The 27,901-nt window shown below is 40.5% G+C and overlaps 1 protein-coding gene across 1 annotated transcript; it reads left to right on the top strand.

Moving 5' to 3' along the window:
• The first annotated feature begins 543 nt into the window (after positions 1 to 543).
• Positions 544 to 27,354, top strand: LOC106607928 (N-lysine methyltransferase SMYD2-A). Its single transcript, XM_014205408.3, has 12 exons — positions 544 to 895; positions 16,895 to 16,958; positions 19,182 to 19,292; positions 21,778 to 21,838; positions 23,023 to 23,147; positions 23,315 to 23,382; positions 24,383 to 24,485; positions 25,008 to 25,118; positions 25,216 to 25,351; positions 25,563 to 25,737; positions 26,762 to 26,870; positions 27,043 to 27,354. Exons 1-12 carry the CDS (start codon positions 726 to 728, stop codon positions 27,124 to 27,126), a joined length of 1,317 nt encoding a protein of 438 aa, XP_014060883.1. The 5' UTR covers positions 544 to 725; the 3' UTR covers positions 27,127 to 27,354.
• The last annotated feature ends 547 nt before the right edge of the window (positions 27,355 to 27,901 follow it).

Genomic DNA, 27,901 nt, shown 5'->3' with positions numbered 1-27,901 from the left:
CTACCATAAACGATCTCTGAGAAACTGAGGAAAAGGTGAAAAGTGTTAGAGCCATTCCGGTCTTCCCTACGAACCACCTGCCACATGAGAACCATGATGGTTATTTAAATCCTGCTAATATCTCAAATCCTGTTAATAGATCATTGTTGATTTGTGACTCTGATACTTTTGATGTAAGGTTGTTTAGAACTCTACAATCATCAGGATATGTCATGAGAACTCTGAAGAACAAAAACTGAATGAAATTATTTGAATTAGCCTATCGTTATTATTCATAATCAATGAAGACTAATATCCTTTGTTCTATCCAGATTAGAATCAAATCATTAACACTTGTGTTAAATACACGACATGTTTTACCCACTTCTCAGTTTGATTTTAAATGTGTATTGCACATGATAGAAATGTGTCATCATATTCTTAACGACAATGAGTTGCACCGCGCCGCAGATCTTTGTCCGGTGCTCAGAGAAGCTTTTTTTTGGGCGGACTTTATGACCCCTCCGGTTTTCCACGTGGGATGCGGCGATGATGTTACCATGTATGAACCGTAATTGGGGACGGTGACGCTGTCGCTTTTTTAGGGAAGGGGCACTAAACCATACCGGTGTAATTCTAACGACACGTAGGCAATTTCTGCGCCAAACGTGGGTTTGGTTTATTGTAGCTGATTATTGGTGAATAGTGGAATTCGGAAGGAAGTTCTCTACTGTATAAGCGACAGAATGAAAGAGAACATTGAGGGAATTGAGAGGTTCGTCAGTCCGGGCAAAGGGCGAGGACTCCGGGTCACCAAACCCTTCAAAGTTGGGGAGCTTCTCTTCGCTAGTCTTCCATATACTTACGTCCTGACTGCCAGCGAGAGAGGCTCTAACTGTGAATTCTGCTTCACAAGGTAGGCTATCACTCCACCGTGACAAGTGTCAACCACTTTTCTCATGTCTTGCATGTGGAGGTGAACTGATTCGTCATTTAGCCGATTTATTTCATTGGTGTCATATATTTTTATTCCTCTCCATAACGGATGTATTTGACTGTGATTGTGTCTCACAGGGGAGTTAATCACAGCAACCAGTGTGAGCTCACAATTGTCGCAAGAAGAGAAGCAGTAATTAAAGTTACTGGACTAACACTCCAACTTGTCTTTTCTTAGCACAGACTTTGCTGATAGTTGCTTTATTTAGGAAAAAATAGCTTACTATGACAGTGATATGTGGTTTTCTCACCTACCTTAGGATGAATGTACTAACTGTAGGCCTAAGTCACTCTTTATAAGAGCGTCTGCATAATAGCTACAATGTAAATGTGTATATATATAGCTGCAAGCAGCCATGCCCGGTTTCACATGATGACAGAAAAGGACAGGATCAGTTGGATAACAAAGCAAGCATTCTATCATGTATTAACCGTTTTCTTTTATGTGCAAACATGTGTCTAAAATACCAAATCTGGAGTGTATCTGATATATGGTTCTTGAGGAGAAAATGATTGCAGATGATTTTGAGCATTAGCATATGCTTTACATATGCAAATAATGAGTTGTTAATAGTTTCCTTGTTTTTTGAGATATCAATACCTAACCAAGTGAGGTTCATCTTAGGGATGTCCATGATGGTGATGGCAAGTGGATTTACAAAGGATTTAAATGGACATGTAAAATCTGATTTCCTGATTTAGCAATAACTCAGCCATCTCTTAACCAATCCCTTCAGTGGTTTGTATTCATGGAGGCCAAGGGAAGCCAGGCATCTCCAAAAATATTGAACAATAAAAAAACATCTAAAATAATGCACCTTTCTTCTCTCTGTGTTTCATAATTTTCCTTCAATTCGCAAGAGGCTGAATGTATCTCACAGTAGAAAGCATCCTTGTGGTAACTCTCCAGTGTTCTAAATCAATAGTTGCTTAGTGTTCTGAAAATGTTAGAAACATTAACTTGATTGACCATGCTCTAGATCGTGTAACTGTTTATTCGCGTTTTTAAAGCTAAGAGATGTACCATGGGTCTACATACCGAATTTTGTGTTATTTGGACTTATAGTTAATGAAAATATATTTTTTTTAAGGTTTCAAAAAATGTCCAAGATGGAGGAAAACCTATCCTGACGGACCTTATGGGTCCTTGAGGCAAATTTGTTCAGCATGAGGAAAGACACCTACATAAAAATGTTCTCTAGGTCAAATGGGGTATGAAGGTTTAAGTGAGACTGCTTATAGCAGCGCCACCTATAAGCCAATTGGTACCATGTTTTTTGACCAAGTTACTCATGGCCTGTAGTTTCTGTGTGCCAAATTCTTTAAAAAGTTATCATTCTATGCCTGAGTTATTTGACCATGTCAATGATTTTTTTTTGTAAGAATAACAGCTTTGCTTTGAACCCCTAATTAATGGACTTGATATATTAGGGATAAAACAATGCACCATCATATTAAAGGTTGCATTCTTGAAAAAAATAACTTTTTAATTTGAAGAATTATTGTATATCTCTTGGATTTATTAAACACCTGCCATATGTGACTGAAATGACACTTACAAAAAAATATTGTTGTCTATCAACAATGACAAGTCATCGGGGTCTGACAACTTGGATGGAAAATTGCTGAGGAGAATAGCAGACGATATTGCCACTCCTATTCGCCATATCTTCAATCTAAGCCTACTAGAGAGTGTGTGCCCTCAGGCCTGGAGGCAAGCAAAAGTCATTCTGCTACCCAAGAATAGTAAAGACCCCTTTACTGGCTCAAATATCCGGCCAATCAGACTGTTAGCAACCCTTAGTAAACTTTTGGAAAAAATTGTGTTTGACCATATACAATGCTATTTTACAGTAAACAAATTGACAACAGACTTTCAGCACGCTTGTAGGGAAGGACATTCAACAAGCACAGCACTGAGAGAAATTGATGGTAAAAAGATTGTAGGGGCTGTTTTGTTAGACTTCAGTGCGGCTTTTGACATTATCGATCATAGTCTGCTGATGGAAAGACGTATGCGTTATGGTTTTACACCCCCTGCTATATTGTGGATAAAGAGTTACCTGTCTAACAGAACACAGAGGGTGTTCTTTAATGGAAACTTCTCCAACATTTTTATTTATTTATTTTATTTAACTAGGCAAGTCAGATTAAAAACACATTCTTATTTTCAATGATGGCCTAGGAACGGGGGTTAACTGCCTTGTTCAGGGGCAGAACAACAGATTTTTACCTTGTCACCTCGGGGATTCGTTTTTGCAACCTTCCGGTTACTAGTCCAACGCTCTAACCACCTGCCTTACATTGCACTCCACGAGGAGCCTGCAAGGCAGGCTGACTACCTGTTACGCGAGGGCAGCACGAAGCCAAGGTAAGTTGCTAGCTAGCATTAAACTTATCTTATAAAAAACGATCAATCTTAACATAATCACTAGTTAAACTAGTAATATCATCAACCATGTGTAGTTATCTAACGTGTCCTGCGTTGCATATAATCGATGCGGTGCCTGTTAATTTCTCAAACGGGTGATGATTTAACAAGCGCATTTGCAAAAAAAGCGCTGTCGTTGCACCAATGTACCTAACCATAAACATCAATGCCTTTCTTTAAAATCAGTACACAAGTATATATTTTTAAACTTGCATATTTAGTTAATATTGCCTGCTAACATGAATTTCTTATAACTAGGGAAGTGACGTTGTGTCACTTCTTTTGCATTCCGTGCAAGCAGTCAGGGTATATACAGCAGTTTGGGCCGCCTGGCTCATTGCGAACTGTGTGAACAAAGGCCGTAATTAATTTGCCAGAATTGTACATAATTATGACATAACATTGAAGGTTGTGCAAGGTAACAGGAATATTTAGACTTAGGGATGCCACCCGTTAGATAAAATACGGAACGGTTCTGTATTTCGACCATATTAATGACCAAAGGCTCGTATTTCTGTGTGTTATTATGTTATAATTAAGTCTATGATTTGATATTTGATAGAGCAGTCTGACTGAGCGATGGTAGGCAGCAGCAGGCCCGTAAGCATTCAAACAGCACTTTCGTGCGTTTGCCAGCAGCTCTTCGCAATTCTTCAAGCATTGCGCTGTTTATGACATCAACCCCTGAGATTAGGCTGGTGTAACCAATGTGAAATGGCTAGCTAGTTAGCGGGGTGCGCGCTAATAGCGTTTCAAACGTCACTCGCTCTGAGACTTGGGAGTGGTTGTTCCCCTTGCTCTACATGGGTAACGCTGCTTCGAGGGTGGCTGTTGTCAATGTGTTCCTGGTTCGAGCCCAGGTAGGAGTGAGGAGAGGGACGGAAGCTATACTGTTACACTGGCAATACTAAAGTGCCTATAAGAACAACCAGTAGTCAAAGGTATATGAAATACAAATCGTATAGAGAGAAATAGTCCTATAATTCCTATAATAACTACAACCTAAAACTTCTTACCTGGGAATATTGAAGACTCATGTTAAAAGGAACCACCAGCTTTCATATGTTCTCATGTTCTGAGCAAGGAACTTAAATGTTAGCTTTTTTTACATGACACTTATTGCACTTTTACTTTCTTCTCCAACACTTTGTTTTTGCATTATTTAAACCAAATTGAACATGTTTCATTATTTATTTGAGGCTAAATTGATAGTATTTATGTATTATATTAAGTTAAAATAAGTGTTCATTCAGTATTGTTGTAATTGTCATTATTACAAATAAATAAACCCAAAAAAAGTGGCCGATTAATCGGTATCGCCATTTTTTTGGTCCTCCAATAATCGGCATCGGCGTTGAAAAAGTCATAATCGGTCGACCTCCAGTTACAAATAACCCCCCCCCCCCCTCCCGAGACTATCGATCCCGATAGAATACGAGCCAATCTTAGATACTAATTACTAGTCTGCAGCTAGAAATTATGTAACCCTGGGATGCTATTACTGACAACCGCCGAAAGATATATTGTATGAGAACATTTCTGAATGGTACTCTGAAGTATCCATTCTAACCACAAAAGACTTTGATCTTCAGGGAACCAGAAAGAGAGAAAGAGACGCAGATGAACTGACTCTCCAGCAGATGGACTGACGATTCCAACAGAGATCACGACGACACCTGGGCGTAAATATATATTGATTGCAATTATTCCCGAATGAGTGAGCGTTCATGTGCAAAGGTTTAGCATTTCAATTACTATAATTATCAACTGTGTGTGTAGTGATCCCTTTTGTCTTTCCCACTCTCGCTCAGTCCACACCCACTTCCCTTTGTCCACCAAGCCGTCATATCGGCTTAGTTCACTAGGGAATCTTCCCTATCATTTGGTAGTAACAGATCTACTGTTTGTTTGTTTATGCATTTCTGTGATTATTTAGTTAGTTAGTAAATAAATGATTAAGACAATTGGTGTATGGATGATTCATAGTAAAGGCTGAGTTCGTGCAGATAACCAACAATTTGCGATATTTGGAATGAGACTAATGTGAGGTAAAGAATAATTCATTATTTAGAAGACTAATTGATCAGCTATTAAAATATCTGAAGAGTTATATTAGGAAAATTATAACTTTGTAATCTGAAAATTTTCCTTGTTGCCCTTACTTCCTAGTTAATTACATTTACATGATTAGTTTAATCACGTAATAATAATTACAGAGAATTGATTTGATAAAATAACAGTCTTCACTTTTAATGATGCCAAAGACACAACACCAGGTAGAATCAGGAATTCCCCAGGGCAGCTGTCTAGGCCCCTTACTTTTTTCAATCTTTACTAATGACATCCCACTGGCTTTGAGTAAAGCTGTGGGATGTATGTACTGTATGTATGCGGATGACTCAACACTATACACGTCAGCTACTACAGCGACTGAAATGACTGAAACACTTAACAAAAAGCTGCATTTAGTTTCAGAATGGGTGGCAAGGAATATGTTAGTCCTAAATATTTCAAAAACTAAAAGCATTGTATTTGGGACTAATCATTCACTAAACCCTAAACTTCAACTAAATCTTGTAATGAATAATGTGGAAATTGCGAAAGTTGAGGTGACTAAACTGCTTGGAGTAACCCTGGATTGTAAACTGGTAATGGTAAAAAAAAAATTATATGACAGTAGCTAAGATGGGGAGAAGTCTGTCCATAATACAGCTCTGCTCTGCCTTCTTAAAGACACTATCAACAAGGCAGGTCCTAGAGGCACCTGGACTACTGTTCAGTCGTATGGTGAGGTGCAACAAAGAGGGACTTATGAAAATTACAATTGGCTCAGAACAGGGCAGCACGGCTGCCCCTTAAATGTACACGGAGAGTTAACATTAATAATATGCATGTCAATCGCTCATTGACAAAGTGGAGGAGATTGACTTCATCACTACTTGTTTTTGTAAGTGTTGACAAGCTGAACACACTGAGCTGTCTGTTTAAACTACTAGCACACAGCTCAGACACCCATGCATACTCCACAAGACATGCCACCAGAGGTCTCGTCACAATCCCCAAGTCCAGAACAGACTATGGGAGGCGCACAGTACTACACAGAGCCATGACGTCATGGAACTCTATTCCTCATCAGGTAACTGATGCAAGCAGTAGAATCAGATAAAAAAAAAACAGATAAATACACCTTATCAAACTTTCTTCTGACAAGTGTAGCCTAGGTTGTGCATTCTACAAACAACGTGTCCCCTCCTACAATGACAACGGTAAGACTGTAATAATAATATACTGAATGCATTATCAGAAAGTACCGTAACCAAACAAGGATTGTAGATTAGATATGATGGGAATTAACGGTACATGTACTAGTGAATCAGACGTGTCTTGTGTGCCATCATTTAAAAAAAAATATTTGCTACTGATCGACTAAAAAAACTTTGTCGACCAACAGCCTGTCGACCAAACAATCGACCAGTCGACTAAATAGTGTCAGCGCTACTACACACATGTACATTGTAATATTATTGTATAGTGGTATACATTTTATATTGTAGATATGTAGTGGTGTAATAATGTTATATGATGTACTGTTTTATATTTTGTTTGATGTGTGATGTACAGTAAGTGCCTTAATGTGTTTGGGCCCCAGGGAGAGTAGCTTCTGCCTTGGCAGCAGCTAATGGGGATCCCTAATAAATACAAATACAACACCCTTACATAAAGATGTCAGATCTTAATTTGAGACAGTTTGCTATAGCAGGAAAATAATCCCGCAGTATCAGGAAATGTGAATTATTATATGGATTATAATGAATGGACATTGTTGTGGGGGTTGATACATTTTTCGTTAGGGCAAATCAAGTCTGAAAATTCAAAGTGGAAATGACAAACTTTAGAAGCCTTTTTAGAACTCAGACGCACTACAAGTCAAATACACTACTGTGCAGGAAAATTCTCAGCAACAAAAGAGTGATAAAATGTAGATCTTACATCTGTATCACATATCCACCCAGGTCCGCATGCCCCACTGTTTCTGCCTTAGATCTGTGATATCAGGATTGACTTATACATCATAGCCTTCTAATGAGTATTTGCCAGATATTCAGACTGACAATATTGGCTTACATTACTCTGAATATGAATAGTTTATTTCCAAAACACTATATCCACCAATATTTCACACTTGTTTTTTTAAAATCAGAAATGGTTGCTTATGGTACCTTTATGTGTGTGTAAAATATTACTGTTCTCAGACTTTTGTTTCATCGATTTTAGATGTGTATGAAAATGTTGTTTTTTGTGGCAAATGCTTTATGTCCGTTGTTTAGCTACAATGGAATGTTTCGTATCCTGTATATTTGACTTTAATACTGTATGTGGTTGTCTCACCTAGCTATCTTAATATGAATGCACTTACTGTAAGTATTTTTATTTTATTTACCTTTATTTAACTAGGCAAATCAGTTAAGAACAAATTCTTATTTACAATGACAGCCTACCAAAAGGCAAAAGGCCTCCTGCGGGGACGGGGGCCTAGGATTAAAAACATAAAAATACAAATACAATATAAATACAGGACAAAACACACATCACAACAAGAGACACAACACTACATAAAGAGACAACTTGAGACAACAACATAACAAGGCAGCAAAACATGACAACACAGTCTCAAGTCGCACAGGATAAGAGCATCTACTGAATTACTAAAATGTCAAACGTAAATGTTTTACATACAGAGCTCACATTACTAAGTATATATTTTTTATTATTGATGTCACATATGTATCAATTGTGCATTTCTTTATAAAAAATGTAGATAGTTGTTACATTTCACTGTGTAAAACATTAGCATTTAGCAAAAAAACATGATTATTTGCCTCTGAAATGAAACCATCAAGTGATACATTTTAAACAAGTACATGTCTGTCATTGAACAACCCCATGCCATGATTATATAGTAAAAAATCACATATCTCTTCCGTAATTTATTTCAACAATAAAAGCTAATTTGCCAACATTTCTGTGTTTTGGAATTAAACTCTTCATATATTGTCCAGTCATTGGTGCCCTGCTCTCCTACTACCAAAATAATGAGTTTGTAGCGTGGCCAGGGCTCTTTTCCAGAGCAGTTTGTGCTGTATCAAATCAAATCAAATGTATTTATATAGCCCTTCTTACATCAGCTGATATCTCAAAGTGCTGTACATAAACCCAGCCTAAAACCCCAAACAGCAAGTAATGCAGGTGTAGAAGCACTGTAGTTTGTCATGATGGGGCTGTCATGACAAATAATGTCCCCCGGCCAAAAAGTGTCCCTCTCTGAGTCACAGCCTGCCTAGACAGCTACTGTAGCTGGCTAGCTGACTATGCAGGCTTAGGTAAATAAGTACAGTAGCTAGCAACGTTAATCTAAAAACAGCTTAAATGATTTATTCCTATTTAACAATATTTTCTTATATGAAGACAAATATATGGTAAAGAAAGAGTGTTCTCTTTCCAGTCTTTTCGGGCCTCTGAAGCAGCAGGTAGTCAGCAGGTTGTCACCGTCAAAAACACCATCATTGGAGAGCAATTCTGAGGTAACAATTTTGTGCAGACTGAGCGAGCGCTTATAAGGTGAAATAGAACTAGAACTGCCCGCATCCTCCTTCCTTCGTGACCGCTACGAGGTAAAATAGAGGCAAAAATAGAGGCACTATTTGGCATGACAGGCCCAATCTATAAAATCTATTTCTGTATGCCGCAGTGGAGGGGCTTGGCTTTCTGTAGGCCTATTCCACATAACGGGTCCATGTGGCAACACTTAAGATAATTATCATTCACAAATTGTAGTACAGTAAAATAACAGCTTTTAATCAAATGGGTGGTAAACAAACAGCTACATGATCTGACATATTTGAAGATGGGAACTTTCTAAGATTTCTAAGAGTTTTGGGATATACACTGCTCAAAAAAATAAAGGGAACACTTAAACAACACAATGTAACTCCAAGTCAATCACACTTCTGTGAAATCAAACTGTTCACTTAGGAAGCAACACTGATTGACAATACATTTCACATGCTGTTGTGCAAATGGAATAGACAACAGGTGGAAATTATAGGCAATTAGCAAGACACCCCCAATAAAGGAGTGGTTCTGCAGGTGGGGACCACAGACCACTTCTCAGTTCCTATGCTTCCTGGCTGATGTTTTGGTCACTTTTGAATGCTGGCGGTGCTTTCACTCTAGTGGTAGCATGAGACGGAGTCTACAACCCACACAAGTGGCTCAGGTAGTGCAGTTCATCCAGGATAGCACATCAATGCGAGCTGTGGCAAGAAGGTTTGCTGTGTCTGTCAGCGTAGTGTCCAGAGCATGGAGGCGCTACCAGGAGACAGGCCAGTACATCAGGAGACGTGGAGGAGGCCGTAGGAGGGCAACAACCCAGCAGCAGGACCGCTACCTCTGCCTTTGTGCAAGGGGGAGCAGGAGAAGCACTGCCAGAGCCCAGCAAAATGACCTCCAGCAGGCCACAAATGTGCATGTGTCTGCTCAAACGGTCAGAAACAGACTCCATGAGGGTGGTATGAGGGCCCGACGTCCACAGGTGGGGGTTGTGCTTACAGCCCAACACCGTGCAGGACGTTTGGCATTTGCCAGAGAACACCAAGATTGGCAAATTTGCCACTGGCGCCCTGTGCTCTTCACAGATGAAAGCAGGTTCACACTGAGCACGTGACAGACGTGACAGAGTCTGGAGACACCGTGGAGAACATTCTGCTGCCTGCAACATCCTCCAGCATGACCGGTTTGGCGGTGGGTCAGTCATGGTGTGGGGTGGCATTTCTTTGGGGGGCCGCACAGCCCTCCATGTGCTCGCCAGAGGTAGCCTGACTGCCATTAGGTACCGAGATGAGATCCTCAGACCCCTTGTGAGACCATATGCTGGTGCGGTTGGCCCTGGGTTCCTCCTAATGCAAGACAATGCTAGACCTCATGTGGCTGGAGTGTGTCAGCAGTTCCTGCAAGAGGAAAGCATTGATGCTATGGACTGGCCCGCCCGTTCCCCAGACCTGAATCCAATTGAGCACATCTGGGACATCATGTCTCGCTCCATCCACCAACGCACGTTGCACCACAGACTGTCCAGGAGTTGGCGGATGCTTTAGTCCAGGTCTGGGAGGAGATCCCTCAAGAGACCATCCGCCACCTCATCAGGAGCATGCCCAGGCGTTGTAGGGAGGTCATACAGGCACGTGGAGGCCAGACACACTACTGAGCCTCATTTTTACTTGTTTTAAGGACATTACATCAAAGTTGGATCAGCCTGTAGTGTGGTTTTCCACTTTAATTTTGAGTGTGACTCCAAATCCAGACCTCCATGGGTTGATAAATTGGATATCCATTGATTATTTTTGTGTGATTTTGTTGTCAGCACATTCAACTATGTAAAGAAAAAAGTATTTAATAAGATTATTTATTTCATTCAGATCTAGGATGTGTTGTTTAAGTGTTCCCTTTATTTTTTTGAGCAGTATATTTGTCAGTCAACTTTGCCATTCAAATCAACTCAGTTTCTTGGAGGTAGGGGGTGCTGTGTTTATAATTTCATTGTAATTTCTAGATAGACACATATTAATGTCAATTTTAATTGATTCTTTTAACAGACACTCCATGTTGCAACACACACTCTTTCTTTACACCTGACACTGGAGTGGTCCTGGGGTGAGGTCCCCGTAAGTACAGATGTGCTGTCATCTGCAAGATCCCCTGCACACTAAGCACAGACGCCAGTTCAACGTCTAGTTTTGATCTACATTTGGTTGAGTTCTCAACTTACGTGAATTCAACGTGAAATCAACAAAACATTTCACCATCTCATTGGATTTAAGTTAAATGTTGGGTGAAAAAAACAAAACATTCTCTTACGTTTCTGACTTTTTTTTCCCTCCGCGTTGATTCAACGTCATCACATTGCATTTTTTGGTTGGAATTACATGGAAACAACGTTGATTCAACCAATTTTTCCCCAGTGGGTGGTGTCTACATAGTCCTTTACTCAACAGTGAACTCCTTGAAAGATCTAGATACTATCTTCTCTTTCTCCAATCCTTCTCTTTTCCCATCGAGAGGGATCATTCCATCGTCCCACAGGCAGAAAATGTCTTTGTGACAGCTTCTCTGGGGCTGGCTGCTTGTCTTTGTCTTTGTGACAGCTTCTCTGGGGCTGGCTGCTTGTTTTTGTCTTTGTGACAGCTTCTCTGGGGCTGGCTGCTTGTCTTTGTCTTTGTGACAGCTTCTCTGGGGCTGGCTGCTTGTTTTTGTCTTTGTGACAGCTTCTCTGTGGCTGGCTGCTTGTTTTTGTCTTTGTGACAGCTTCTCTGGGGCTGGCTGCTTGTTTTTGTCTTTGTGACAGCTTCTCTGGGGCTGGCTGCTTGTTTTTGTCTTTGTGACAGCTTCTCTGCGGCTGGCTGCTTGTTTTTGTCTTTGTGACAGCTTCTCTGGGGCTGGCTGCTTGTCTGTGCTATGGCCTAATAGTAAATACATGCGTGAGACCTTTTTAAATGCTCACCCTTAATGGATAACATAGCAAATATGAATGCCTATTCAAATATTCTAACATTTCAGTTCTCTTTCTGTGCAATTAAAGATGTGCCCTTGTGAGCTGAACCACTCTACTGACCTGTCCTTGTTTATGCATTTGGTGGTGGTTCACTTCATTCAATTACTTGGCAGAAAATAACCTCTCTTAGAAGTAACATGAAGAACAATTTGTTCTTAAAGATTACTGCTATATTTGGATGATTTGCATTTGCATTCTATATTATATTGCTGTATGATTAGCATCTGTCATAAAGGGCACCATTTTTTTTTAAGGTATGGGATAAGAACCCCTTTGCCTTTGGTTCTCATATGTAGCTTATGTCTTATGTTATTATGCTGTAAGATCTGTGTCATGTTCTCTTTCTGAAATGCCAAAGTGTCTGTTCATTTTATCAAGAGAAACTTTTCAAAGGAGAATATACTGTGTGCTATTCATTAAAACTTAACCTTTTCTCTTATCCCCGTCCTTTTTAGAGACAAGTATAAAAGTTCAAGTAAACTTTTGTGCTTCAATATGAAAAGAAAAAGAGATGTCTGTCTTCCTGCAGTGAAACATCTCTTTGTAAATGCTATAGATGTAGGATCTTAAAGAAAAAAATCCACCAAATCCACTCATTCCTTTAATTATATGGTGCTAAATAACACTAATATGTGCGAACAATAATTTTTTAAAGAAATGTATCATTTGGGGGTTATAATGTTGGTAGCAACGTGAAAAATCCTTGTGGAAATCTGTTGCAGCTCAAGTTGACTACAAAATCCACAATGCAATGCTCTCTCTATGGGCTGGCTGGCTAGGTAGCTAGCTAGCTAGAAAACATAGCTACACACAATAATATCAAAGACAATATCAGCTGGTAAAGTATCTAGTTAGTTGTAAAATCACCTAAACAAACTGCACTATCAATTTAGTAGTCTACAATCTCATCATGTTCAACCTGCAGATTGATGTGCCACACAGAGTGGAATGAAACATTTACAATTGGCAGATATACTTTTTGAGGAGATGGGAAACGTTGCCCATGCTACGTCAGTGGGCCACACGGTGCATTCTGGGACAAAGAGCGCTCTCCTTCAAGTAGTGAATGGGAGTATATTGGGCGCTAGCTCAAAAACCCAACATTAGCACGAATCTCGTCAACAAGAAGTACAACATAACAAATATGTTTTGAGATATGAGATGACTAACTTGCTATCTATAATATCGTATAGCTTTGGAATTGTAACATTATGTACTTTAGAGAAAAATAGGCACGCTTCTCAACATACATACTGACTTTGAGAAGGGATTGAGTGATGATAAAAAAAAATGAAAAAATTACAATGTGAATTACACATTTCTCGAGGTAGGAATATCGCAAAAATATGATACATTTCTCATTCGAGAGAAGACATCCTCCCGAGTTATGACATCGGCCAGTATTGAAATCTGACGTGTATTATAGACGTTTTCACGATCTAAAAGTCATATTCCTATTAACTTCCAGTGTGATGAGAGCGATTTTATCACATTGCTACGTCATACGTCATTGATTTCTGCCTGCTTCAATGCCAATAACTGAGATAAACATGAAATTACCCAGGGTATCGATAAAACATCACTCAGGCATGCACAACAATAATTTAACATCCAAAATGGGTGAACCTTTCCCTTAATTTGTGCCAGTTTGCTACAGCAGGAAAATAATCCTGCAGCAATAGGAAATGTGAATATAGTTTATAATTAATGGGGAAAGCCAGTATGAGGGTTTGCGCTCAGGCTAAAATGAAAGGCGTGGGAGAGAAAATATCTGTAGAGTTGAAAAAGTACTCGCACAAGTGCAAGGTGCAATATATATAAAATGGAACAGGGCGTATGTTTCAGCCTTATGCCTTCATCAGTGCGGTACAAACAAATTAAGAAGACACATACTTAAGAAGACACACCTGCTGTGCATAACAGGCGCAACAGGTGCAGATAGTTGATTAGAGACTGGCGAATGGGAAGTCAATGCATATTAACAAGGAGGATATACACTACCGTTCAAAAGTTTAGGGTCACTTAGAAATGTCCTTGTTTTTGAAAGAAAATCACATCTTTGTCCATTAAAATAACATACAATTGATCAGAAATACAGTGTAGACATTGTTAATGTTGTAAATGACTATTGTAGTTGGAAATGGCAGATTTTTTATGGAATATCTATGTAGGCGTACAGAGGCCCATTATCAGCAACCATCACTCCTGTGTTCCAATGGCACGTTGTGTTAGCTAATCCAAGTTTATCATTTTAAAAGGCTAATTGATCATTAGAAAACCATTTTGCAATTATGTTAGCCCAGCTGAAAACTGTTGTTCTGATTTAAAGAAGCAATGAAACTGGCCTTCTTTAGACTAGTTCATTATCTGGAGCATCAGCATTTGTGGGTTCGATTACAGGCTCAAAATGGCCAGAAACAAATAACTTTCTTCTGAAACTCATCAGTTTATTCTTGTTCTGAGAAATGAAGGCTATTCCATGCGAGAAATTACCAAGAAACTGAAGAGCTCGTACAACGCTGTGTACTACTCCCTTCACAGAACAGTGCAAACTGTCTCTAACCAGAATAGAAAGAGGAGTGGGAGGCCCCGGTGCACAACTGAGCAAGAGGACAAGTACATTAGAGTGTCTAGTTCGAGAAACAGACGCCCCAGTCTCAACATCAACTGTGAAAAGGCGACTCCGGGATGCTGGCCTTCTAGTCAGAGTTGCAAAGAAAAAGGCTTATCTCAGACTGGCCAATAAAAAGAAAAGATTAAGATGGGCAAAAGAACACAGACACTGGACAGAGGAAGATTGGAAAAAGTGTTATGGACAGACGAATCTAAATTTGAGGTGTTCGTATCACAAAGAAGAACATTTGTGAGACGCAGAAAAAATGAAAAGATGCTGGAGGAGTGCTTGACGCCATCTGTCAAGCATGGTGGAGGCAATGTGATGGTCTGGGGGTGCTTTGGTGGTTGTAAAGTGGGAGATTTGTACAGGGTAAAGGGGATCTTGAAGAAGGAAGGCTATCACTCCATTTTGCAACACCATGCCATACCCTGTGGACGGCGCTTAATTGGAGCTAATTTCCTCCTACAACAGGACAATGACCCAAAGCACAGCTCCAAACTATGCAAGAACTATTTTGGGAAGAAGCAATCGGCTGGTATTCTGTCTATAATTGAGCGGCCAGCACAATCACCGGATCTCAACGCTATTGAGCTGTTGTGGGAGCTGCTTGACCGTAGGGTACGTAAGAAGTGCCCATCAAGCCAATCCAACTTGTGGGAGGTGCTTCAGGAAGCATGGGGTGTAATCTCTTACCTCAACAAATTGACAACTAGAATGCCCAAGGTCTGCAAGGCTGTAATTGCTTCAAATTGAGTATTTTTTTTATTTAACCAGGTAGGCCAGTTGAGAACAAGTTCTCATTTACAACTGCGACCTGGCCAAGATGAAGCAAAGCAATGCGACACAAACAGCAGAGTTACACATGGGATGAACAAACATACAGTCATTAATACAATAGAAAAAATCTATATACAGTGTGTGTAAATGTAGTAAGATTCTTTGACGAAGTGAAAGTTTGAAGGACACAATTATTATTTCAATTAAAAATCATTATTTATAACCTTGTCAACATCTTGACTATATGTCCTATTCATTTTACAACTCATTTCATGCATGTTTTCATGGAAAACAAGGACATTTCTAAGTGACCCCAAACTTTTGAACGGTAGTGTAGATTATAATTAATGGACATTTTTTCTATGGGTTGATCAGTTTTTTATTAGGGCAAATCAAGTCTGATATTTTAAAGTCTAAATTACGAACTTTAGTAGCTTTTTTAAACCTTGACTACACTGCAAGTTTGCATTTCCTGCTGTGCAGAAAAATTATAAGCAACAAAAGAGTGATCAAATTAAGATCCTACATCTATAGAATTTTTATTTTTTTCATCTCTTCTCTCAAGGCATACATGAGACATTTGAGATATCCAGCTGCTTTAATTGCTGTAATGTAGTCTGTCACTATTCTGCAATTGATGGATTGATGATGCTGCTCTTTAGTCAAAAAGGGCAGTAATATAACAACCGTTTGGAAGTTGCGACCCCTTTTTTGTCTGTAGACAATACCGGCAGGATTAGTACAGTTCTTTCATCTTGAGACCAATGGTTCAGTCTTTAGCCATAGCCCCAAAGGAACTAGATAGCCTACAACCCACTGCAATGGTAGGTCTTGACTCCCAGCTCCATAGACTCCCTGCAGTATCAGTGGCATGTTTGGAGTTTTCTACTGTTCTTGTTCTCTGTGTCTGAAATGGCAGCTGGTCCAACTCAAAGGGCACATCTATTAATACCCCAGAATGTTTCAAAGGCTACAGTCCCCCTCGGTTATGACGGGAGAAACCCCTTTAACAACTCCTGCCCCCACCTCAGGAGGAATGGGTTGCTCCGTAAAACTGACAACACACACACACACAACACACAGTGATGAAGTCACCAGTTGTCTTGCCTTTTTCTCTCTCGTTGAACCGGCACTCAAAATATGACTGTGAAGATCAACTACAGACTGTCATGTCTCAGTCATACATGTCGTGTGTGTATCTACAGCAGTTGTGTATGCCATGTTCATCAGGAACCATATTCAGGGTTGGGGCTCAATCCATTTCAACTCAGTCAATAAAGGAAGTTAATTGAAAAGGAATTGACTCCTTACTATGTTTGGCAGTGGCTGCTAAACTGTGCCATGATAGCATACCACTGTGCTCTGTGAGGCAGTATTTACCTGGCTGTAATGCCCTGTTTGTAACAGTATTAGGTGAAAATGTGACTAGAAGCTATGGATGTTTTAGTACTCATTCCCCACTAACCCATTGTCTTGTCATCTATAGGAAGGAGGGCTTGGCAAAATGTGGGAAGTGCAAAAAAGCATTGTATTGCAATGTGAAATGTCAGGTAAGACGACGATGATGATGATGATGATAACATTGCACATACATACAGTACCAGTAAAAGTTTGGACACACCTACTCATTCCAGGGTTTTTCTTTATTTTGACTATTTACTACATTGTAGAATAATAGTGAAGACCTCAAAACTATGAAATAACACATATAGTAACCAAAAAAGTATTAAACAAATCCAAATATATTTTAGATTTTAGATTCTTCAAAGTAGCCACCCTTTGCCTTGATGACAGCTTTGCACACTCTTGGCATTCTCTCAACCAGCTTCACCAGGAATGCTTTTCCAACAGTCTTGAAAGAGTTCCCACATATGCTGAACACTTGTTGGCTGCTTTTCCTTCACTCTGTGGTCCAACTCATCCCAAACCATCTCAAATGGGTTGAGGTTGGGTGATTGTGGAGGCCAGGTCATCTGATGCAGCACTCCATCACTCTCCTTGTTGGTAAAATAGCCCTTACACAGCCTGGAGGTGTGTTTTGGGTCATTGTCCTTTTGAAAAACAAATGATAGTCCCACTAAGCGCAAACCAGATGGGATGGCATATCGCTGCAGAATGCTGTGGTGGCCATGCTGGTTAAGTGTGCCTTGAATTCTAAATAAATCACAGACAGTGTCACCAGCAAAGCACCCCCAAACCATCACACCTCTTCCTCCATGCTTCACGGTGGGAACCACACATGCGTTCACCTACTCTGCGTCTCACAAAGACATGGCGGTTGGAACCACAAATCTTAAGTTTGGACTCATCAGACCAAAGGAAAGATTTCCATCGGTCTAATGTCCACTGCTCGTGTTTCTTGGCCCAAGCAAGTTTCTTCTTCTTATTGGTGTCCTTTAGTAGTGGTTTCTCTGCAGCAATTCGACCATGAAGGCCTGATTCACGCAGTCTTCTCTGAACAGTTGATGTTGAGATGTGTCTGTTACTTGAACTTTGTGAAGCATTTATTTGGGCTGCAATCTGAGGTGCAGTTAACTCTAATGAACTTATCCTCTGCAGCAGAGGTAACTTTGGGTCTTCCTTTCCTGTGGAGGTCCTCAAGAGAGCCAGTTTCATCATAGCGCTTGATGGTTTTTGCGACTGCACTTGAAGAAACTTTCAAAGTTCTTTTTTCAGAATTGACTGAGCTTCATTTCTTAAAGTAATGATAGACTGTCATTTCTCTTTGCTTGAGCTGTTCTTGCCATAATATGGACTTGGTCTTTTACCAGATAGGGCTACCTTCTTTATACCACCCCTACCTTGTCACAACACAACTGATTGGCTCAAATGCATTAAGAAAGAAAGTAATTCCACAAATTAACTTTTATCAAGGCACACCTGTTAATTGTAATGCATTCCAGTTAACTTCCTCATGAAGCTGGTTGGGAGAATGCCAAGAGTGTGCAAAGCTGTCATGAAGGCAAAGGAAATGAATCTTTAAAGAATCTCAAATCTGACATATATTTTGATTTATTTAACACTTTTTTGGTTACTACATAATTCCATATGTGTTATTTCATAGTATTGATATCTTCACTATTATTCTACAGTGTAGAAAATAGTACAAAATAAAAAAATCCCTTGAATGAGTAGGTGTCTCCAAACTTTTGACTGTTACTGTACATACATACAGCCATAGACAAGTACCTAACATTGCATTCTCTTCCAGCATCAGTGTGTATACTGTATACTCTCAGTTCTGAATGTGAAGTCCTGTGTGTTTTATATTAGAGGTCAGATAATGTGTCACTAATATCCTATAGGCAGAATGCCTATAGTTCCAGGAATGGCTGAGGGCATGGATGGGGCTGGGGTAGAGGAGTTAGTTTGGAGTGGGTAGGTAAGGGTGTAGAGGATATACTATATCACCAGTGTTAGGGGAAAGCATATAGTTTGTGTTTGGGTTAAGGTCATCCCTAAAGACTGGTTGTTTCGAATTGTGGGTTAGTGTGGTCGGGGATATTTTCTGTCGGGCATGAGTAATGGGTGTGTACGTCTGAAACCCTACCTCACCTATCTATCTCAAGATGAATGCAAGTCGCTATGGATAAGAGGGTCCGCTGTGGAGTTGCATGCTGTCTGACTATCTCTTTAGCACGCTCCATCCAATCACTCAATGACATCAAATGGAGTATGAGTGGAGGCTAGCACAAATGATACAGTTGTGGTATCAAATGGACACCTTTAGTGGCCCAACATTCTTAAACATATCTCCTGTGTGTGTTCCTCAGAAAGGGGATTGGGCCATGCACAAGCTGGAGTGCGGGGCCATGATAGCGTACGGGGAGAACTGGTGTCCGTCTGAGTCCGTCCGACTGGTGGCTAGGATAATCGCCAAACAGGTGAGAGAGAGAAGTAGCTCTATTCCACAGTTATTACCAGTAACTCTACCAGTGTGATGATAAGCAGTATCCAGATCCATCGGGTGTAGTGATCACAATATAGTATCCATATCTAGGACAACCAAAGTTCCAAAGGCTGGGCCTAATATAGTGTACAAGAGGTCGTACAATAAGTTTTGTAGTGATTCCTATGTTGCTGATGTAAAAAATATTTGTTTGTCCGTGGTGTGTAATGAGAAGTAAACAGACATTGCACTTGACACATTTATAAAATTGCTTATTCTAGTTACTAATAAGCATGCACACATTAAGAAAAGGACTGTAAAAACTGTTAAATCCCACATGGATTGATGAGGAATTTAAAAAATAGTATGATTGAGAAGGATGAGGCAAAAGGAATGGCAAATAAGTGGCTACACAACAGATTGGCAAGCATATTGCAATTTGAGAAATCATGTGACGAAAGAATGATAGTAAAAAGCTTTGGAGCACCTTCAATGCAATTTTGGGAAAAAAGGCAATCTCAGTTCCATCATTCTTTGAATCAGATGGCTCATTCATTACAAGACCAAATGATATTGCCAACTACTTTAATGATTCTTTCATTGGCAAGATTAGCAAACTTAGGCATGACATGCCAGCAACAAATGGATGGAAAATTACTGAGGATAAGAGCGGACGATATTGCCACTCCTATTTGCCATATCTTCAATTTATGCCTACTAGAAAGGGTGTGCCCTCAGACCTGGAGGGAAGCAAAGCCCCCTTTACTGGCTCAAATAGCCGACCAATCAGCCTGTTACCAATCCTTAGTAAAGTTTTGGAAAAAATAGTGTTTGACCAGATACAATGCTATTTTACAGTAAACAAATTGACAACAGACTTTCAGCACACTTATAAGGAAGGACATTCAACAAACACAGCACTTACACAAATGACTGATGATTGGCTCAGAGAAATTGGTAATACAAATATTTTAGAGGCTGTTTGGTTAGACTTCAGCGCGCCTTTTGACCTTTTCGATCAAAGTCTGCTGCTGGAAAAACATATGTGTTATGGTTTTACAGCCCCTGCTATATTGTGGATAAAGAGTTACCTGTCGAACAGAACACACAGGGTGTTCTTTAATAGTAACCTCTCCAACATAATCCAGGTAGAATCAGGAATTCCCCAGGGCAGCTGTCTAGGCCCTTTACGTTTTTCAATCTTTACTAACGACATGCCACTGGCTTTGAGTAAAGCCATTTTGTCTATGTATGCGGAGGACTCAACACTATACACGTCAGCTACTACAGCAACTAAAATGATTGCAGCACTTAAAAAAGAGCTGCAGTTAGTTTCAGAATGGATGGCAAGGAATAAATTAGCCCTACATATTTCAAAAAAAGCATTGTATTTGGGACAAATCATTCACAAAATCCTAAACTTCAACTAAATCTTGTAATAAATAATGTGGAAATTGAGAAAGTTGAGGTGACTAAACTGCTTGGAGTAACCCTGGATTGTAAACTGTCATGGTCAAAACATATTGATACAACAGTAGCTAAAATAGGGACAAGGCAGGTCCTACAGGCTCTAGTTTTGTTGCACCTGGACTACTGTTCAGTCGTGTGGTCAGGTGCCACAAAGAGAGACTTAGGGAAATTGTAAATGGCTCAGAACAGGGCAGCATGGCTGGCCCTTGGATGTACACAGAGAGCAAACATTAGTAATATGCATGTCAATCTCTCTTGGCTCAAAGTAGAGGAGAGATTTACTTCATCACTACTGGTATTTGTGAGAGGTATTGACATGTTGAAAGCAGTGAGCTTTGTTTAAACGACTAGCACACAGTCCCCAAGTCCAGAACAGACTATGGGAGGCGCACAGTACTAGATAGAGCCATGACTACATGGAACTTTTCCACATCAGGTAACTAATAATAGATTTTTTTTTAAAGATATGATGTATTTTTATGTAACAGCGAGGACTATGACGCAACATGGAGTATGGGCCTGAGGGCACACACTTAGTGTGTTGTGAATTCTGTAATGAATCTATTGTAATATTTGTCAAATTGTATAACTGCCTAAATGTTGCCGGACCCCAGGAAGAGTAGCGGCTGCCTAATTTCATAATTAATAAACGCCAAAATCTGTTTTTTCTATGTCAAATGGTTTTGTTATATTTCAGTCTTCTGTGATGTGAATAAAGTGTAATATTGGGATGTAAACTCAAAACTGAATACATTTCAACTCTATATCTGACATGGTACAGGTGCCTTCTTTTAAAGCCCATAACCATGTGTGTGAGGTGTATACCTTTGTTTCAAAGTAGATTTGTTTAAGACTACCAAGAAACACTCTGTGTGATCCTGATTTAGCCCACTGCAGTAAAAGGTTAAGGTCTGTATGGTATCTGTGTTGTTAGTGCTGCTAGTTGTTTTGGGATGCTTATTTTGGCAGTCAGAGGGTGTTAACTCAACTGTCTCTGTCTGTTTTTGCAGAAAGCCCAGAAAGAGAGGAGTACGTCAGAGAAGCTGCTGCTGATTGGAGAGCTGGAATCACGTACTAACAAAACACACACAGAAAGAATGAGTCATTACACTGAGTGTTCCATTGTGTTGTCTGCTTATTGTCGTTCTGTGTGAGAGACATACATCTCTTTCATCATGGTACTGAACGTGACACAAAGTAAAGGAAGATACAGTGATAGTGTAATGAATTAGGGGGTTCCGGTATCTTCCTTTACTTTGTGTACCAAGTCCCTCACGTGTACACGCCTAGCCGATGGCCTCATGCACGCTAACTCACTTCTTACACCAATGTAGCAAATTCGGGGTGTAGCCCCGATCGGGACCCGAATCCGGGTCCAGTGACTGTCAACACAACCCCTTAGCTGTTACGCCAAGAGATCCAAAAATAATGAGAAGGTCGCTAGGTGTTGGGTTAAGGTCGCTACAATATACTGTATATACAGTATAATGTAATCTAGTGTAATTATCATTCATCCATGTTTTGGCCCTAATACGGATTGCTTTTGAACTGCAGCTTATCTTCAAACCTAGTCTTCAGAGAGACAAACAGAATAGCGTTGTCAAGCTGGCCCTCTCTATTTATACATTAGTGAGAAATGTCACCCGACACTCTCCTCTACCAGGCCTTTAACAGAGCCTCCCAACGAGTGCCCCCCTTATAGAATAAATCCATTCATCCTGATGGCACAGCAGCTTTACATACATTGAACATACAATTAATTAGAGCATTGGACTTGTAACCGAAAGGTTGCAAGATTGAATCCCCGAGCTGACAAGGTAAAAATCTGTCGTTCTGCACCTGAACAAGGCAGTTAACCCACTGTTCCTAGGCCGTCATTGAAAATAAGAATTTGTTCTTAGCTGACTTTCCTAGTTAAATAAAGGTTAAACATTTAAAAAAATATGATCAAGTCACATTTGCTATGAACTGTAGGGGCATTGAGAGGGGTGCGTGAGGTCGAGAGAGAATGGTGGGGGGGAAGGACTCTTGATTGGAAGCTCTTTGCAGCTGTCCAAGGATTAGCATGGAAGGAAGACCCTCTCAGAGAGTCCACAGCAGCAGTAGAAGTTTAGATCAACTTTATTAATATGACATCTCTTCGATAATAAGGCTTGTGGAGACACCATCATTTGTAATATTTTACACAATCTTTAAGTGAGTTTCTCTCTGTCTCTCTCTCCTTCTATCCATCCCTCCTTCATTGTGTCTCTCAGACATAGACGATGTAGACAATGAGAAGAGGGAGATGAATGAGGGAGACATAGCCAGCCTGCACCAGTTCTACTCCAAAAACCTGGACTTCCCCAGCAAAACAGCCCTCCTCACACTTTTCTCACAGGTAAAACACACACGCACACAAACACACATACACACACTCACATTTTCTCTGCAGTTTTAATTACAAAGAAAAACTATTGTCTTTCATATCACCTCAGTGTCCCTCAAGTCTCTGTGTTATTGTAGGTCTGTACCCATTCTGGGACTCCTTCCTGTTCTGTCTTCCAGGTCAATTGTAATGGCTTCACAGTGGAGGATGAGGAGTTGTCGAAAATGGGCTCAGCAGTCTACCCAGAGTGAGAATACCCCCCCCCCCCCCCCCCCCCACCCCACACACACACACACACACACACACACACACACACACACACACACACACACACACACACACACACGCACACCACTGCATTTACTCCATACATTTTCCCTGACACCCAAAAGTACTTGTTACATTTTGAATGCTAGCCGGACAGAAAATTGTCAAATTCACACACTTATCAAGAGAACATCCCTGGTCATCCCTACAGCTTCTGATCTGACAGACTCACTAAACACAAATGCCTCATGTGTAAATTATGTCTGAGTGTTGGAGTGTGCCCCTGGCTATCTGTACATTTTAAAAACAAGACAATTGTGTTGTCATACTTTTACTTTTGACACTTAAGTATATTTTAGCAATTACATTTGATACTTAGGTATATTTAAAACCAAATACTTTTAGACTTTTACTCAAGTAGTATTTTACTGGTTGTCTTTCACCTTTACTTGAGTCATTTTCTATTAAGCTACACACACACACGCACGCACGCACGCACGCACACACACACACACACACACACACACACACACACACACACACACACACACACACACACACACACACACACAGGCAAGGGAAAGCTAATCCTAGATCAGCATAAAAAGGAAACTATCCCTTCTGTGGTGGTGGGCAATTTGTAAATGGTGTCACACACACACACAGGCTGTTTGGTTGTAAATGTCCTTGGATAGTGAGTGTGTAGTGAAGTGTCTGTATTTGCTAGCTATGAGAGTTTTTTATTCGCATCTGGGTAAACTAGGCCTCTGTGACCTCAGTATAGTCTATATAGTGAATGTTAACACAACAAAAATACATGTAAACAGTTATGATGAAGTTGTTCCCTCTGGGAGTGTTTATGTCGTTCCTATGGCGATGTTATTAGAACCCCTGTCTCTGTCTCCCATTTATTTCCCATTTCTCTCCCTCTTTGTTCCCATGCTCACCCCCCCATCTATCTCCTTTTCTCTCTCTCTCAGTGTGGCCCTGGTAAACCACAGCTGCTGTCCTAACGTCATAGTGACGTACAAGGGGAATGTGGCCGAGGTCCGGGCTGTGCAGGACATGGCCCCTGGGGAAGAGGTAAGGATGGGGATTGCTGTGAGAAGGCAGTGGTGGGTTGGTGTCAAGGTTCAATGTTTCAGGTAGGAAGGGGGAGAGTATTGAGGGGTTAAGGGAAGGGGCAGGTAGAAGTGTATTGAATTGATAGTATGCTGCTGAGTCAGAGAAGTGAATAGTGGGAATGAGCCTTGTCATGACCGGGGTTGGTTGTAGACAGGTGACAGGAAGTTAGGTCATAGGTGGCTTTCAGTAGTCTAGTCTGTGTCTCTCATCTTGGCAAGGGGGCTTTTGAGGAACATACTGTAGATAGTGGAGTGTGTGGCTTAGTGGGGTCTCAGAAGATGAAGGGAGGGAGGACGAGGACGAGAACGAGCAGACACACAGCAGCTGATTAAAGAGCTTTGCAGGGTTATTTTAAAACCTGTTCTGAGGACTGGTGATCAAAAAAGCTGAGCCGACATGAAATAGATCTCAATATACGACTGTATGAATAGTGAACTTAAATGGTGAATGTTTATACATGTATTGTGTGTGTGTTCCCAGGTGTTCACCAGCTACATAGACCTCCTCTACCCTACAGCAGACAGAAACGAGAGGTTGAGAGACGCGTACTATTTCACCTGCGACTGCAAAGAGTGTAAAACCAAATCTAAAGTAAGATGATCATCAGTTACTTCCTAAACCTTGAATATTCATATTTGAATAATTAAGATTTTAAAGGGATACGTCACCCAAATGTTAATTGTTTTAGGACAAGTTGAAGCTGAAGGTGCGTAAGAGAAACAAGCCTCCAGGACCGGAGGAGATCAGTAGCATGATGCGCTATGCTAGGAACACCATCAAAGAGTTCCGTTCTGCCAAACAAATAGCTGACAAATATCAGAAAAATATCCTTTGTGGTCCTTCTCTCCATGTAGCCTCTCAACCTGGGCTAAAGTGGACGAGTTTAGAAATGCAAATAAGTGTCTTATATTATAGGTTTTAATTTCTGCCCAACAGCTCAAATATCTACAGCGTAGAAGTTGGCTAAGTTGGCTTAGTCTCACTGGCTAAGTTCCTGATTCTGTACATTTAGTCTTGACCTTGACTCTTGAGCACCCCCTGGAGAGCTGATGGAGATGTGCCAGCTGAGCCTGGACAAGATGGGTGAGGTGTTTGAGGACTCCAACGTGTACATGCTGCACATGATGTACCAGGCCATGGGAGTGTGTCTCTACATGGGGGATTGGGACGAAGCCATCCGCTATGGAGAGAAGGTCCTCAAACCCTACAGGTACTGATCCATACTTACACCTAGAACCCTTCAGGTACTGATCCATACTTACACCTAGAACCCTTCAGGTACTGATCCATACTTACACCTAGAACCCTTCAGGTACTGATCCATACTTACACATAGAACCCTTCAGGTACTGATCCATACATACACATAGAACCCTTCAGGGAATAATCCATACGTACACCTAGAACCCTTCAAAGACTGATCCATACTTACACCTAGAACCCTTCAAGTACAGATTCATACATACACCTAGATCCCTTCAAGTACTGATCCATACATACACCTAGAACCCTTCAGGGACTGATCCATACATACACATAGAACCCTTCAGGGACTGATCCATACATACACCTAGAACCCTTAAAGGACTGATCCATACATACACCTAGAACCCTTCAAGTATTGATTCATACATACCCATAGAAGCCTTCAGGGAATATTCCATACTTACACCTAGAACCCTTCAAGTACTGATCCATACATACACCTAGATCCCTTCAAGTACTGATCCATACATACACCTAGAACCCTTCAAGTATTGATTCATACATACCCATAGAAGCCTTCAGGGAATAATCCATACTTACACCTAGAACACTTAAAGGACTGATCCATACATACACCTAGAACCCTTCAAGGACTGATCCATACATACACCTAGAACCCTTCAAGGACTGATACATACATACACCTAGAACCCTTCAGGGACTGATCCATAAGTACACCTAGAACCCTTCAGGGACTGATCCATACATACACCTAGAACCCTTCAAAGACTGATCTATACATACACCTAGAACCTTTCAGGGACTGATCCATACATACACCTAGAACCCTACAGAAACTGATCCATATTCACCTAGAACCCTTCAGGTTATGATCCGTTTCCTCACCTGTCAAATTGATACAGTATAGCTGTAATGTTTATCTCCCCAGGTTTGTACAGTAATGATTCTTACCTGTCTAGGTCAGCTGATGGCTGTATAGTAACCACATACCTGTTCTTGACCTCTAGCATACTGTACCCTCCCTACTCCATGAATGTGGCCTCCATGTATCTGAAGTTGGGCCGTCTGTACCTGGGCCTGGAGAGAAAGTTATCGGGCATCGATGCCCTGAAGAAGGTAACATTACTAGAAGCCTGTTAGTTCCATTTCCATAGCGGCTACTTGTTATAACATGTAGTGAGAGATACGAAAATATATGCTTCTATTGAATCTGTCAATTTGAGTGAAAGACATAGCAGACTGTTAAACTCTTCTCTTTGTGTGTGTGTGTGTGTGTGTGCGCGTCCAGGCGATGGCCATAATGGAGGTGGCTCATGGAAAGGATCATCAGTATCTGATAGAGCTTCGTAAAGAGATCGAGATGCAGAAATAAACAAAGTGACCTCACACACTGGGAATAACAGAAATGAAGTCTCTCTTTGTCTCTCTCACACACAAAGAGCTACAGTGTATGGTACTTCCCCTTCTCCTTGGTTTTGAAGCACAGTAGGAGGAGAATGGTAAAGTCATGGAGATATGATCTATTTAATTATGTGGTTAAAATATTTTATACATTGGAGGTCTTGACTACGAGTGCAGTTATTAAATATGGAATACCTTTGTACTGAGCAGATCTTTGATTCCTGTCAAACTGTTGTTAATATGTCTAAAATGTTTTCATGGATGAGGTGCACTTGGGACAATTCTCTCCCATATTCATACTTGTTTTATGAGAATAGATCATCCATAGAATTGCCATCTCAGCTGTTTGTGGTCTTTCATCAATTCTGAGTTGTTTACATGTGGGTGGGCTCTGCGTGTCAACAAAGTTATTCTCAGCCAATGAGATGAGCCGTTGCCTGGGTGGTGACAGCTGCTTTGTCATGGTGGATCTAAAGAACGCTTGTGAAACTGACCTTGTCACAATGGGTCAGTTGTAAAATTGTTAAAAAATATATACATGTGTCGGTACATTGAAAAGAGCATAAACATTGACTTAAAGCATCAACTCCAATTTAATCCTGCCATTATAGATAAACAAGCTCACTTCAGTTTGATTGAACATTTTGTACAATATTAGCACGTCGCCCACTTCTTACGCTGTGGTTGGTTGGTGTTAACTACCATCTCGAGTGGTGTGAGAGGAGAAAACACACGTCTGTTAGCAA

This window comes from Salmo salar, chromosome 06 (genome assembly GCF_965601325.2).
Source record: "Salmo salar chromosome 06, fSalSal1, whole genome shotgun sequence".
Taxonomy (NCBI): domain Eukaryota; kingdom Metazoa; phylum Chordata; class Actinopteri; order Salmoniformes; family Salmonidae; genus Salmo; species Salmo salar.
Note: the sequence above shows the minus strand (reverse complement) of the source record. Positions and strands in the feature narration are given on the sequence as shown.

What these genes read in the sequence shown, in the direction of transcription:
- LOC106607928 (XM_014205408.3), top strand. Translation starts at nt 726, where the DNA reads ATGAAAGAGAACATTGAGGGAATTGAGAGGTTCGTCAGTCCGGGCAAA. An exon ending in ATTGCAATGTGAAATGTCAG is followed by an intron (nt 16,959 to 19,181) that starts GTAAGACGACGA and finishes TGTGTTCCTCAG; the next exon opens with AAAGGGGATTGGGCCATGCA. An exon ending in GATTGGAGAGCTGGAATCAC is followed by an intron (nt 21,839 to 23,022) that starts GTACTAACAAAA and finishes TGTGTCTCTCAG; the next exon opens with ACATAGACGATGTAGACAAT.